Source organism: Centropristis striata, chromosome 7, assembly GCF_030273125.1.
Source record: "Centropristis striata isolate RG_2023a ecotype Rhode Island chromosome 7, C.striata_1.0, whole genome shotgun sequence".
NCBI lineage: Eukaryota > Metazoa > Chordata > Actinopteri > Perciformes > Serranidae > Centropristis > Centropristis striata.
Genome location: NC_081523.1, coordinates 3,853,709 through 3,867,899, shown reverse-complemented (window position 1 = coordinate 3,867,899; position 14,191 = coordinate 3,853,709). Strand labels below are relative to the sequence as shown.

General features: G+C 37.8%; 1 protein-coding gene across 1 annotated transcript; it reads left to right on the top strand.

Moving 5' to 3' along the window:
- Nucleotides 1–633: 633 nt before the first annotated feature.
- On the top strand, nt 634–6,002 carry LOC131975301 (uncharacterized). The gene is made up of 9 exons (XM_059337932.1): nt 634–835; nt 1,560–1,706; nt 2,133–2,332; nt 2,415–2,551; nt 2,913–3,006; nt 3,289–3,633; nt 3,768–3,954; nt 4,134–4,255; nt 4,838–6,002. The coding sequence occupies exons 1-9, from the start codon at nt 727–729 to the stop codon at nt 5,165–5,167; spliced, it is 1,671 nt and encodes a 556-aa protein (XP_059193915.1). The 5' UTR covers nt 634–726; the 3' UTR covers nt 5,168–6,002.
- Nucleotides 6,003–14,191: the final 8,189 nt, after the last annotated feature.

The window sequence follows — 14,191 nt, the reverse complement described above, 5'->3', positions numbered from 1 at the left end:
TTTTGATGACGGGAGTAGAATATTTAACACTTTGGTGTCAACTGGCACAAAGTACACTTTGCAGGTTGCACCATAATCTCTCTCTGGTGTTCTTTCTATGCATAGTGTTGGTGTAGAGTTTTTGTAGTGTTTATTTTACAATGATAGACTCCCTGAGAGTCTATTTCTTGATTGAGTCTTTCCCGGCCGCACCAAGAGTTAGGTTTCGATTTCATCATCAGCGCTCCACGCCCTCTCATTGGTTGAATCCAGTCGCATCATTGAGGAGTGCAGGCAGCCACGACACTAACCGACGTCTTCAACAGCCCCGCGGGACTGCAGGTAGGCTAAGAAACTGAAGTGAATAAATAATGCATGGAATATTTTTTTCACGTTTCAATGCATGGAATATTTTTTTCACGTTTCAATCCGTAAATATCTAAAAACCTTAACGGTAATACATTAAGGGGGCAAACACGGTTTCAATGTGGTTTAGCTAACTTGCTATATCGGTTGTAACGGCACTGCAAATGTTTAATTTATCAGAATTGATATAGTGTTTGTAATGTTAATCACGGTTAAGCAGGTTATTTGACAAAGAAAAACACAGAATTCGTTTGTTAGCTATCTTAAAATAAGCTAGTCTCTCCCGGTGGCTAGCTTTACCGAAGCTACTTAAAAGCTCCCGACTCCCGCCTGAAGTTACGTTGCTAGTGGGTAACTGCGCACTAATTGTATGTTTGTGTTATGTGCAGTTGTGGGAGTTCTACAGCAATGCTGTTCAAAGTACAGTACAAAGGAAAGAAGAAATACGTCAAACTAAATGGAGCCTCACATTCAGAATTTCTCAAGGAGGGTAAGTTAATGTGTCTGCTTCTTGTAGCCTAAACGATAGGTATATTGCAGTGTTTCCCACACATAGACCATTCTGTGGCGCACCGCCACAGAATAGAGACCGACCGCCACAAAATTATTCTGTTTTGTTTTTTTCCTCTCGAGGGGATTAAAAAAACTGTAACGTCTGTAACGTTAGCCAACACACAGAAAACACCACATTAACATCAATAAATAAATGTTTTACAATGAACCGGGCCGGTCTCAGAGCTGTCAAGACTCTCCGGTAACGTTAAGGCTTATTTAATGGTTTCCTTAAATGCCGTTAACGGGACGAGAGCAGTCAAAGCGGCTGCTTCAAGCTAGCTACATCGAGGGTAGGTTCGCTTCCTGTTTTCAAAGTAAAAGCACAATTTCTAACGTTATAAAGGACAACGGGCGTTTTATTTTTGTGAAAGTAACCGGAAGTGCGTTGCTCACGACGGCTAGCTTGAGTAGCGCCGAATTCGTCCGAACAAAATTGGAAACAGCTGGTATTTAGACAAATTAACGACGCACTGGGGATCTAAACGGCTACTTTCTCACCTAAAAAGGTTTAAAATGATAATAAAGTGATATATTTAAAGAATTTGGAGCACCACAAGAATGTGGAGCACCACACATTGCTACCTGGTCTGTGGGAAACACTGTAAGATGAACAATAATGCACCCCAAACTTCATTTATTTTTTTTCTCTGTATTCAAAGCTAAAATTAAGTTCAGTATACCCAATGAAAAAGACATATATGTGCTGGATGACACTGGAACAGAGGTCGATGAAGAGGTATTCAGTGACATTCTGGAGGAAAAAACAGACATCCTGTGGACAATTGTCGACACTCTTTCAGTCACTGGTAAGTGGTCATTTGATGAAATTGTACTTTTCAAAGTTACAGTATTATCATGTGATCATTGAAATTGACGTAACTATACAAAAATGATTAGATTAAGTTAGACAGAATTTGCCTTTTATTGTTTTCAGAACTGATCCATTTACCTATGAAACATGTCGACTGATAAGAATACTGACCTGAGCACTCAGTTATCAACTATTAGACTGTCTGCCATGGCCTGAATTGCTCAAAATGTGGCCTTATCAACCACTATTGTTAGCACTTCTTTAATAGATCAGAATGCTAAATTCACAGAAAAATTGCAGATGGGGGGTATGGCTTGGCTGCAGCTAATCCTTATCACTTTCTTACAGTTTAAACTGTCAGTCAATTCAAGAAACCATACCTAACTAATATTTTTGAAAATGATGTGCTCCATCTTTTCAGACTCTCCTGCATCTTCATGCACGGACACCATGTCACTATCATCACGCTCATCCGAGAGTGATACTTTTCTGATGTCTCCAAAAAGACAGCACATTGATGACACCTTTCTGATGTCTCCAAAAAGACCATGCATTGATGATGACATCCCAAAGTCCCAAAAGAGTCAGCATATTGATGACAGCTCTTCACAGGCCAAAGAGGTGAGTTTTTTTGTACATTCTTTTGCCAAGTTCTAAATGTGTGTCAGTTTTTTGTTTTGTCTTATTTTTACTTGTTTTCAAGCTTGTCAAGAGAGTTCTGGAACAAAAGCCTGGAGGGGAGAAAATACTTAAAGAATATGCAACTAAGGGAGAGATGAAGGATCGAACACGCCGTGAACTTGTCAACATTGTTGTTGCTGATATGTTGGAAAAGTATGGGTAAGTCAAATACTCCTTGTACACGATGCAGTCAAGAGCATATTCATAGTGTTTGATTGCAGACATGTTGTTTATAAAAAACAGGTGATTGTAATCAAATGAGATTATCAGTACAACCATGGCCAGTAAACTGTGGTCTTGTGCCACATGGCTAAGTTATTTCATATATGCAGATATTCTAATCTAAATTAATCATTACCCATCTGCAAGACACACGCAGCCTTATAGATTTAGTCAGTCTATGCTACTTATATACTTATATATTGTTTACTAGTTTATTTGAGTTGACCTCAGAGTCCCCATTGTAAATTGTCATACAGCTTTTTTCCCTGTCAATGCAACCTATCATTTACCCCCACAGAAGTGCTCCGCCAAAGGACAAAAGAACACAATATGCATTGGGGATTGTAACACTGTTCCCTGCTCTGAAAGATCCCTATTCGAAAAAGGGCTATGTGAGTATATATTTTAACGAGAAGTTTACCAACTTTTCAAATTATAATAATAAAAAATATTGTTTTTTCATAGGAGCAATAGACATAGAGGTTTTTCTTGATCAGGCAGTAAGGAGGGCAATTAACATTCTTGAAAATGACAGCAAATTCAGGACTGTGTTAAGCTCAATATTTTGTTTTTAAATTTTGTTGATGAATGAATAATGTTTTGATGTATTTTCATCTTATAGTTTCTTTCACCAGGTGTCAAATTTCTTAATTTATTTTCAAACTTGTTTTTAGGAGCATTTCTTTGATGCAGATAGCAACGAGGGCTACATTGCCTGGAAGCTTAAAAACACACAGCGAGAACTCAGCAGTGGCCGTAGCAGTGGAGTTCGGAGAAGGAGCTCTCAAACCTCAGACAGCAGCGGACCAGAGTTGGAGAGGAAAGTGACTAAAGAGCAACAGCTGGAGGGAGACCAGTGCTGCGAGGCCATATCTCTACTGAAACACAGCACAGATAAAGAACAGATCTTCATGAAAATGAGAGCAACCTTCCAGCACAGACAAAAGTTGATCCATGATCCAGAGCGATGCAGCACAGTGGTTACAGTTTTCCCAAGGTTCCTTGACACAAAAGGCCTTGTAAGTTCACATTAATTAGGTTGATAATGTTTTTTTCCATCAATAACAGCTTTGTAAAGATGAAAGTGGTACCTTCCTTCCATTGCCACCATCATCAAGTACACATGCACTTGCTTGCACTTCCTCCCCTTTAGGTTCTACAAGACTTTGAGCTGTTGTTTGGAGCAGAGACTTCATCAAAATTCCTGGAGAAATGGGGAACACTCCTGAAGGCGAAAGTAATTGAACAAGCCAAAAACCTCAGCAAAACCCCGCACCTTGACTATCTCATTCAGTCTGCAGACGAGAACCCTGATGAGGATGGAGATGAGGAGGTCCCAGGTAAGTGACATAAATGAATTCCCTGTGTATCTCCACCCACCATTTCAAATGTTGTCTTATTGTGTTGACAGTGATGTGGTTGTGCTGATAGTATTTTTTTCAAGAGCCTGATGAGTGTTGATATTGATTTGTCAGGTGCATCTCATACTGAAGTTGAGTTTCTCATCCCCTCTTCTCAGGTTGGGATAGTGACATGGCCTCAGTTCTCCTGCTTGTCTACCTCCTGCCACCAAGTGGAAAGAAGGGAGCCGTGAAGATCAGTATCCGGGAAGCTGTGGATCGCGTAGTGAAGTTTCATAAGGTCAGTGTATCCTGATTTCCATTTTGAAAGCATCCAATATCAACGAGTGGAATCCACATTCCAAAATCAAACAAATGTTTTGACCAATTATCATTTCTGTTGATACAGAGGAACTTACCCAAGTGCATTTTCACATGATGGGGTAGCACGACAACATACTCAACATAAGTAAATCTCAGCCAGGAAATATCTGGATCTAAGAATATTGTTAAGAGGGTTGACTTAATCTGTTCTTCCATAATTCCTCTATTTAGACACACTTTTCCACAAATAATTTATAAATGTAAATGGCAATAAATATAATATAAGCACATTTTTATAATAATGGTATCAATAGCAATAGATATAAACATCTTTATATAATAACTTCATAAATAGCAATAAATACAAACACATTTATTAACTAAATTTATAAAAAAATAAATAGCAATACATAAAAAAAAACATTTTTTATAATATTATAGCAAGTCATAAATACGTTTTCTTTTTTTTTCTTGAAATCCTCCAACTGTGCTGTCAGATTTCTGACTTTGCTATAAAAAAAGATGTATAGTGTAGTAACACTTTTGTGTTATCTTGCAGTCGGGCCGAAGCCTACAAGAACACTCTGGTCCAGCCCAGCGGAGGCAGCCCTACATCCTGGCAGTTGGCATCACAAGAAAAAACATCCATGATTACTACATTGCGATGGATGGTGAGCTCCTTCCCTGCAAGGCCGGGTCTTCCCTTTCAGCCTTTGATGAACTGTTCAAGACGCATTATGTGTTTGGGATCTCCTATGACCAGGCCTTAAACAGCCTGTACACATTTGTGCAAACCACTGTCTACAATATCGATGTGGGGCTTTCTCGCGAAACTCCCAGAGTCAAGGACCTCAGGGCAAAGCTCCTCAACTCAAGTTGTGATGTATAAATGCTTTGTTTGCCAGTCTATTTTTGTCACCATCCAGCAGTTGCTCCGTCATCTCAAACTTACACATGCCTTTTTTCCCGGCAAGAAGTTTCATTTGTTGTGTGACCATAATGGATGCCGTCAGAGGTTTTGCACTTTTACTGGATTCAGGGATTTTCTGAAAATGTTTCCCTGCTGAAAGTTGATGAGTTGCTCATGTTTAAGCCATTTGATCTGCAGACAACGTATGGTTTTGACAGAGAAGATCAATATGTGGTGCCTGTGCATGTTTTTGTGTAAGAAATGTGTTAAGTGGTTGCACGCTGTTTTTCATCTTGACAATCATTTTTGCAAAAATTGATTTTACAGGGTTTTTTTTTTGCACCATGGCTTCTAACATAAGATGTTTTATGTCCTTGTAACAAGAGTTAACTTCCATAACAAGACAAGATACTTGTTGGGATGTATTGTAATAATAAAGATATTATATTTCAGGAAACTTTTGTGAGGACTACTAATTCTTTAAGTGTTAACAATTCACCTCAAAAGTGTTTGGTGTACACCAGTCATAGAGTACATTCTCACTCTGAGTGTTAAATAATCAGCTCTGCAAAGTGCTACAAATTACTAAACTAGAGTATATATTTTACTCTCTGGGAGCTTTAGGATTACACTGCAAGTGTCACAAAGCACTGAAGTAGTGTCTAAAAGTACCAGTGACGGAGTAAAATTGTACTCTCAGAGGGTTCAAATGTAACTCTTTATTTGGAGTATATGTTTTACACTTTTGATGGAGTTCAGTGAACACCAAACTCTTGGACCTATATAAGCACTGAAACTGGAGTTAAATGTACTCTTATAGAGTACAATGTACACTGGGATTTTTGCTGTGTAGTTTTACCTCTCTGGGGATCTTTAAATGTATGCAAATGAAACCATCTGAGAAGGGAAAAATCACTCTGTGGTTAAACTTTGACTGTTTTTATTGATCTTTGATTTCATTTTGTTGGTTTTATTCCTATACATCGCATTGGTTTCAATTAGTTTTACTGTTTGTGTCTAATAAATAGCTTGTCAGTCATCAATACTGCCCTACAAAGTCTAACTGCACAAAGGGTAAAACTGAGAAAAACTGCTTTAAAGTTGTTTTTTTTTAAGGTTTTTTAACTGGCCAGCCAATTGGGTTATAGGTAGATAAGTGATATGACACTTATTTCTACGTGTATTGATGATGTTATTATTATGCTCAAAAATCACAAGTTTATTTGACCTTTGACCCCAAAAATGTAGCTACTGCACTCTGGTTTTGCTGTTAAATGTTCTAATAGTAATGCACAAACAGAGTGCAGTAACTTTAATGTTGTCGTCTTCTTTCAGCTTTTATATTTTGTTTTCAGTGAATAAACATTTTCAAATTGATTGACTTTAAAAATGTTTAAGAACTCAATTTGTGTATTTAAGACTCAATATTATAAAGTAATGTTTTATTTTCGTCTTGGTATAATTTTATCTCACTTTTTTTTCACTATTTTTTTTTTTTCACAACTCGTGATGATATTTTGCGGCCCTTTTTTGGTCATTTGTGTCTTTTTTTTTGTAATTTTGTGTCTTTTTAAAAAAAATAATTTTGTCTTTTTTTAATAATTGTGTGTCTTTTTTTAATAATTGTATCTTCTTTTGGCAATTTTGTGTTTTTTATATAATTTTGTCTTTTTTAAATAATTCTGTGTCTTTTTCAAAATAATTTTGTGTCTTTTAAAAAAAAGCATGTGTCTTTTTTTAGTAATTTTGTGTCTTTTTCATAATTTTGTGTCTTTTTCATAATTTTGTGTCCTTTTTGGTCATTTTGTCTTTTTTGGGTCATTTAAAAAACATTATTATTATTTATTTTTTTATTCATTTTTATTTATTTTTTAAATGTATTTATTTATTTATTTTTTATTATTTATTTTTATTATTTATTTTTTATTATTTATTTATTTTTATTTTATTTTATTTTATTGGATTGCAATGTTTTTTTATTTATTTATGTATTATTATTATTATTATTATTATTTATTTTTATATATTTTTTAAAAATTAAATTTTTTATTGGATTGCAATGTACCTTTTACTTTTATCGGGCTGCTGTACTTGTTTTCCTTTAAAAGCAATAAAAAAGTCTTTGAAGATGCTTTACAAATCAAAAAATAGATTTTTAGCAGCTAAAAGTATAAAAGCTTTGTAAGTACTGATGCAGTCTTGAGGTCTTGTTCTATAATGTGTTTTCTAAACCCGTTCTGTTGTTGTTGGGTTTTAATTTGATCCCCTAAAGCGCTTTTAGTTGATGTTAATTCTACGTAGAGCAGAAAAGTTGAGCTGAGGTCTTAAAGAAGACCTGTTTTCCACCCGGCAGAATGTAACTTACTTAAGGCTTTTGAGGAGAGCATTAAAGATTCATAGAGCGGTGAGAGATCTCTTTATGTAGAGGAGACGTTGGAAGCACAAAGCATATTTATCTGTCAGGACTGGCACAGAGTCAAACTGACCCTTCAGGTTTCCACTGAGCATGTGAGATCAGGCCAAGCTCAGATCCAGCTCCCTTTGAGCTCCGTGATTTACTGACACCAATGATGAATCTTTACTACACCCATTCCTCCACTTGGATCCGAGATGACTTCCTCTGCCATCTTTTACTTCTGCACCAGCCTCTTTTTTTCCTTTAACAACCTGGATCTTATATTTTTTTTGTCGTTTTTAGACATTTTTCCTTATCAGTGATGGACAAAAGATGTCCGTTAGGCTCTGCAGAGACACTTCCTGGCTTGATGTAGTTTGACAGAGAGATGGAAAATCAGAACATTTCTGGTTTCATATCCAAACAAGTGGTTTAAATAATACAGTCAAACTCCACTTTAATCATTATCTGACCACTGGTGTTTGTTGCCCTCGTGGAAACACTTTGTGATTTCACAAATATCTTGGTGAGCAACATGTGATCCAGTGGTGGAATGTAAATAAAAACTAGAAAATTTCTAAAGAAATTTTGATTGTGTGCTTGCCTCTGGACCGTGACTCTCATTGCTTAAATCAGCACTTAAACAGGGACTCTGTCCTGAGTTCACAGACACCTCATACAAGTCTGTAGGACAAACGGTTCATTAGCTATGAAAGGGGGCGTGGCTAACCAAAAGGGCGGGACTTTATGAAATATTGTTATGTAGAAATGGTCAGTGATGAACCATCATCATGCATGACAAGTTTGAGGCAGATTGGACAATGTATGGTCAAGTTATAAGGTCTCATGTTTTATGAAAAAATGCCTATGTCTGTGACAGTTAGAGTTAACTGTTTTCAGTTAAAATGTCTGTGTTGGAGGAGGGTGGGGGGGGCTTTGGTAGCTAAGCAACCAGGTGGCCAGATGGAGTCGACCAATCAGAGCAGAGCAATCAACTGAAATTAACTGATGATGGAGACAGTTCCGTCACAGTGAGCAGCCAGAGGTCGACAAACTGAAAATTCTGGCCTCGAACAGAAAGCATTTTTGGCAAAACCATAATACCTATCATTGATCCGACTTCACTTTGAGCGTCCTGAGTTCTTCCTGAACATCTACATATGTTTTTTTTTAAGAAAGATGAAAAAATAGCTTTGTTAGAGCGATTTTAAAAAACTGTTACATTTTTTGGGAGAAATCTTCCTGCATTTTTAATATGGGAGCCAATGAGGCAGTTGGTGTGTTTTGTTTGTGCATCTGTGCGTCATAGCCAAAGTTTTTATGGAAGAATAATCTATAATATATAATAATAAACATGAGCAATAATAAGAGATGCCTCGAGCAAAGCTCGAGGCACTCAGCCGTGGCACTAATAATAAAATACTCAGCTACAACTCTAGTGATACAACAGCAGCACAATATATGTAGAACAGAAAAGAAGATGATCATAAAATGAAACTGAAGCGCATCTTCAAATGCAAGGATCAAAATCTTCAAAGTCACAATAAAGCAGCACTTTGAGAACATGTGGTGCTCTTAATTTGGTGTATTTCCTGTTGAAACAGGGCGTTTGGATTGGACGTTTAAAACCGGACTCTAAGGGTTGGAGGCATTGTATTTGGTGGGAGGGGCAAAAACTGTGAAATCGGCACTAAATATCTTCCATTTCCAGGTCAAAAAAAGGTCCAGAGGTTCTGTGTATAATGTCCATTTGTGCATAATACATTATTGATTTTTCACTTCATTGTGACTTAAATAAAATAATGAAAAGCGTCTGTCACTTCTGTCTTGTATATGGTTCAGATTCTGCAGAACCATGTGAAAGAAATCAGCACAGAGAGAGGATACAGACAGTGTGCTCAATATTAAAGACACATGCTGCACCAGAGGCAGCGAACTAATGACCACCCGGCCACTAGGGGGCCTCACAGAGCATTACAACTGTGAAGTCACTGAGGGTATCACTTTTGTCATAATTAAGTATTAAATTTGGGATTTAAAAATACTGATCTTTTGGGATGAACAAAACAAATAAACTCTTGTACTTTTTGTGTCCTTTTTATATCTGCATTTTCTTAAAGAGTGACACTGAACAAACAATGCAAAAAACAAGAATAAAACAAGCTTATTCCTTCCATTAGACGCTTTAGAAACAGTAAGTAAGTGGGCATTGAGTTTAAGATTTTTATCTTAAACTATTTGGTGGAAGTGGAGAGCATCTTGGGGAGGATGCAAATAATTAAGTTAATCAAATTTTAATCATGATCACGATTTTGGCCACCACGATTAAATTAACCTGATCGTCGGCGATATTTCCATTTTAAAATGCGTCTCTCGGGGTGGTCCGTAGCGTAGTGGCTTACACAGGCGCCCCATGTATAGAGGCTACAGTCCTCGCTGCGGTGGAGCCGGGTTCGAATCCGGCCTGAGCTCCCTTTACCGCATGTCCACCCCTCTGTCACCCCCTTTCTATCTGTCTCTCACTTTCAATAAAGCATGTAAAAATGCCAAAAAAATAATCTTCAAATGCGTCACTCCTGCATATCTAATCAATCACTTTCTACACCAGTAGTCCACCAACCACCAGGGGGCGAACGCATAATTAAGGTTTCATGTAGCTGCCTAAATAAAAAACGAGCGCGCGCTAAGCAGAATGTGACGTAGTACTCCACGCCACAACAACACGCCATTTGTAAAAGCCGGCGAAGCAGTGTTGCCAACTTAACAACTTTGTTTCTATATTTAACGACTTTTCAGACCCCCTTAGCGACTATTTTTCAAGAAAGCGACTGGAGACAAATCCAGCGACTTTTTCTGGTGTTATTGGAGACTTTTGGAGACTCGTTCTTACTCTTCTTAACGAGCTGCGGGGGCCGGCGGCTCATTAACCTTTTAGCAGGCGAAGAACTATATTTGGAAACTTCAGCGGTTATCTAAAATGAGTAATAAATGAGTAATAAATAAAATCATATTTTGAGAAAAAAGTTGCAAATTTACTAGATTAAAGTGGCAAATCTGCACGAAAAAAGTCACAGATTTACAAGAAAAAAGTGGGAAAAAAGCAACTTTTTTCTCGCAGATTCACCACTTTAATCTCATACATTTTTTTCTCAAAATATCACCCCCCTCCCCCAGGTCCGTATGTTTTTTTACACATTCTGGCAGTATTTAATATCCTCCAATATTCTCTAGGGTTGAAATTTGGAATTTGCAAGTATTTCAATGAGTGCCCTATTAAGGGTTAAGAAGAGTAAGAAGGAGTCGAATCGGCACAGTCCTCCTGCAGCAGTCTCTCCCAGCTGCAGAGCCAGAGGGGATGTTAACCCCTTAGCGTCCAGTCTGCAAATTGTGCTAACAGGCTAACAGTTAGCTCTGTAGCAGTACAGTGTGTATGTGCTGCTGCTGCAGGAGGTGTTCACTTAGCAATCTCTGTTTGTTTACAACAAGCACCAGACACTAAAAACTGTTCCTATTGTTTGTTTAAAAGTAGTGCAATAAAAATACAGATGTTTTCCCTAACATGATGAATAATCGTGATTACAATATTGATTAAAATAATCGTGATTATCATTTTGGCCAGAATCGTGCAGCCCTAGTAAGACTGAAACATTGTGCCAGCTCTCCTCTTGTTTACAGCAGGTTTTAAGCTATAAAAGCAGTAAAAGTGAGCTCAAAACAGTCAAGTTTTTGGCCAGACAGCAAAACAATGAGCTGAAATCACTATAAAGCCAACGGAAACTGCAGATTCACTACGATTGTCACATTGATTTCATATTTTTATGATAAAAATCTTGATAAAAAGCTGCCAAAGAAAGCTTAACTTGCAGATCGTTGTTGCTGTGAACATCTGGACCGTGTGTAGCACATGAATCCTTTTCTGATTGCTGACAAATTGTTTATCCACACATCACTGTCCTACATCTAATCTGTTTTCTTTACTTAACAGCAGGGAGTCGAAGGCCGCGGAGGTGAAAGATACACTGTACACGCTCTCTCTTATCGTGTTTATCTGTGATACTAACACATGGCAATAAGATGTTTCACTTGTTTGAAGTTTTTTTTTTTCTTTTTTTTTTCCTCCCTCCATGTCTTTAACTTAGATTACAGCTTCTGGAGCTGGAAGCCGGCAGCACATCTGTAAGCCAGCGGAAATACCGAAATCTTGCATGCCTCTTTGATTGTTACATTCAAGATATCATGTGCGCTACCAGCTCTGCTGCTGCAAACCATTAGGCTCAGTAACTGGTGGCTTGTAAAATACGTTTGGAAATCCTGGAGACAAGGCAAAGGGGATGAGATGGGGATTCCACATGGTTATCCAAGGAGATGATAAACAAAGGGAGAAGGTGATACAGTCTAAGTGATATATTGGGCACATGTGGGTTCCTGGAATAAAAAGAGAGGAGGAAGAAAAAAAAAAAAAAGAGTTTAGAGGGAAAGGGAGGGGAGGGCCGAGGGGAGTCTCCTCTGATTTATTCAAAGCTTCAGGGCTTGTGTATCCGAGAACAAGATTAGTTCAGTAGATCACATCACCCTACATCCTTTATAGACTTTCATCCTGCAGCCTCGCCCGCCACGCTGCACAGCAACTCACTACATTTACTCAAGTTCTGCATTTAAGTACCATTTTCAGACAGTTCTTTAATTTAGTATATCCAATTTATGCTCCTAGTGTGCTGCATCTCTGAGAGAAATATTGTACTTTTTGACTGTTTGAGGTCATCATTTTGGTAACTTTATATTAAGGAACACATTCAACATTAATTATTTGCTTATTAGCATGCAAATAAGTAACATATTGGCTCTTAATGAGTCATTATTAAGTAGTTATTAATGCCTTATTCTGCATGGCCTTATTATACAACCAGTAAGACATTAACTAAGAGTTTTCCCTCAATAAACTCAGAATTATTGCTTATTAGTAGTAAGTAAGGAAATTGTGGTATATCAGTTATGATCCTAATATGCTTTACTTTGTATTTGTCAAAGGTCTGGAGAAGGTTTTGATTCCGTTTTGATGGTTTCGTTCACCGCTATGTAGAGATTTATGGTCCTGCACTTATATATCACTTTTCTAATCGTTTTGCGACCACTCAAAGCTCTTTACACTGCGCTCATTCATCTGTTCACACACACATTCTTGCTGGTGGCAGAGGCTACCCTAAACGGTGCCACCTGCCACCATTGGGAATTCATTCACACACCGATGAACGCAGCATCGGGAGCAATTTGGGGTTCAGTATCTTGCTCAAGGATACTTCGACATGTAGGCTGCCATGTTCAGGGATTGGAAGTTGTTTCCACATTAAGGCTCCGTTTACATGATGATGGTCTGAATAGAAGACGCAAAAGTGGCGTCGCGTCTTCACTTTTTATTCCACGTTTAGACGAGCGTTTTCGGGAGGAAATCTGCTGCATATGGTGATGCTAAAGTGTGTGGAATTCGATTGTATGCATGCAGGGCTGCATCACTTAAAGCCATAAGAGCATCTTTGGGCATGCAGAAAGATGCATGCATCACTAGATCTCCCAGGTCTCGTTCACAGCCGTCTGGCTCGCCTCCGACCAATCGGTGCATCCAGAATGTGATGGAGGTAATTCCAGATCCTTCTCTGTTCACTAATACTATCTCTACATATCCTGGACATTTGGTGGAAAGACTCCTGTAAGTTTATTAGAGCTGCCAGAGCAGCTTGAAGGTCCGACGCATGGAAATAATCCCACGTTTGTTTATTTCCTGTCCTGGAGCATGTATGTGACGTAAACACATACGTGACGTGAGCAGATCAGATCAGAGTTTTGTGTCTTGTCAGTGTAGACGACACGCTACGGAGGAGCGGATTACAGTTTCACACTCTGGAGGGTGGTTTCACATTTTTGCGTCTTTAAGCCCAAAAAAAACGTCACCGTCTAAACGAAAGGCACTTCCAATACAATATTTTGTCGTTTTTACCTGCAAGCGTCCTTGTGTAAACAGGGCCTGAAACTACAAGATCATCACCACACCACACACGTTTAAAGGTTGGAAATGATTGCAGATGTATTTTTTTTAAAAAGCCAGTCAAACCTCAAACAAATATAAAAAAGAAGGCAGAAACCTGCAGAATAAGAACCTTAAATTGTCTCTTTTACTGAAGTAGGTTTCTACACACAGGACTCTACTTGCAATGAAGTGTTTAGCATTGCTGAATTGTTCCTCTAATTAAGGATCTAAGTGCTTATTAAAGCACTTAATTTTAGTATAGATTCTGGTGTAAATTTCGGGTTTTTTTTAACAATGTACTATTCCTGACCTTAGAACAGCACTTTTTATTTTCTCTAACTGTGGTTATTGGCCTTGAAATACAAAGAGTGGTCAATTTAGCATTGAACTTGTTTCCACATTAAAACTGCAAGATTATGAAAACACCAAAGTTTAAAGGTTGGAAATGATTGCTGAAGAAGATGGGAGTGATGAGATGATGTAAAATAAAATAAAAAAGCCAGCCAAACCTCAAACAAATATAAAAAAGTTGTTAGAAACCTGCAGAACAAGAACCTTTTACTGAAGTAGGATTATACGTAGGAAC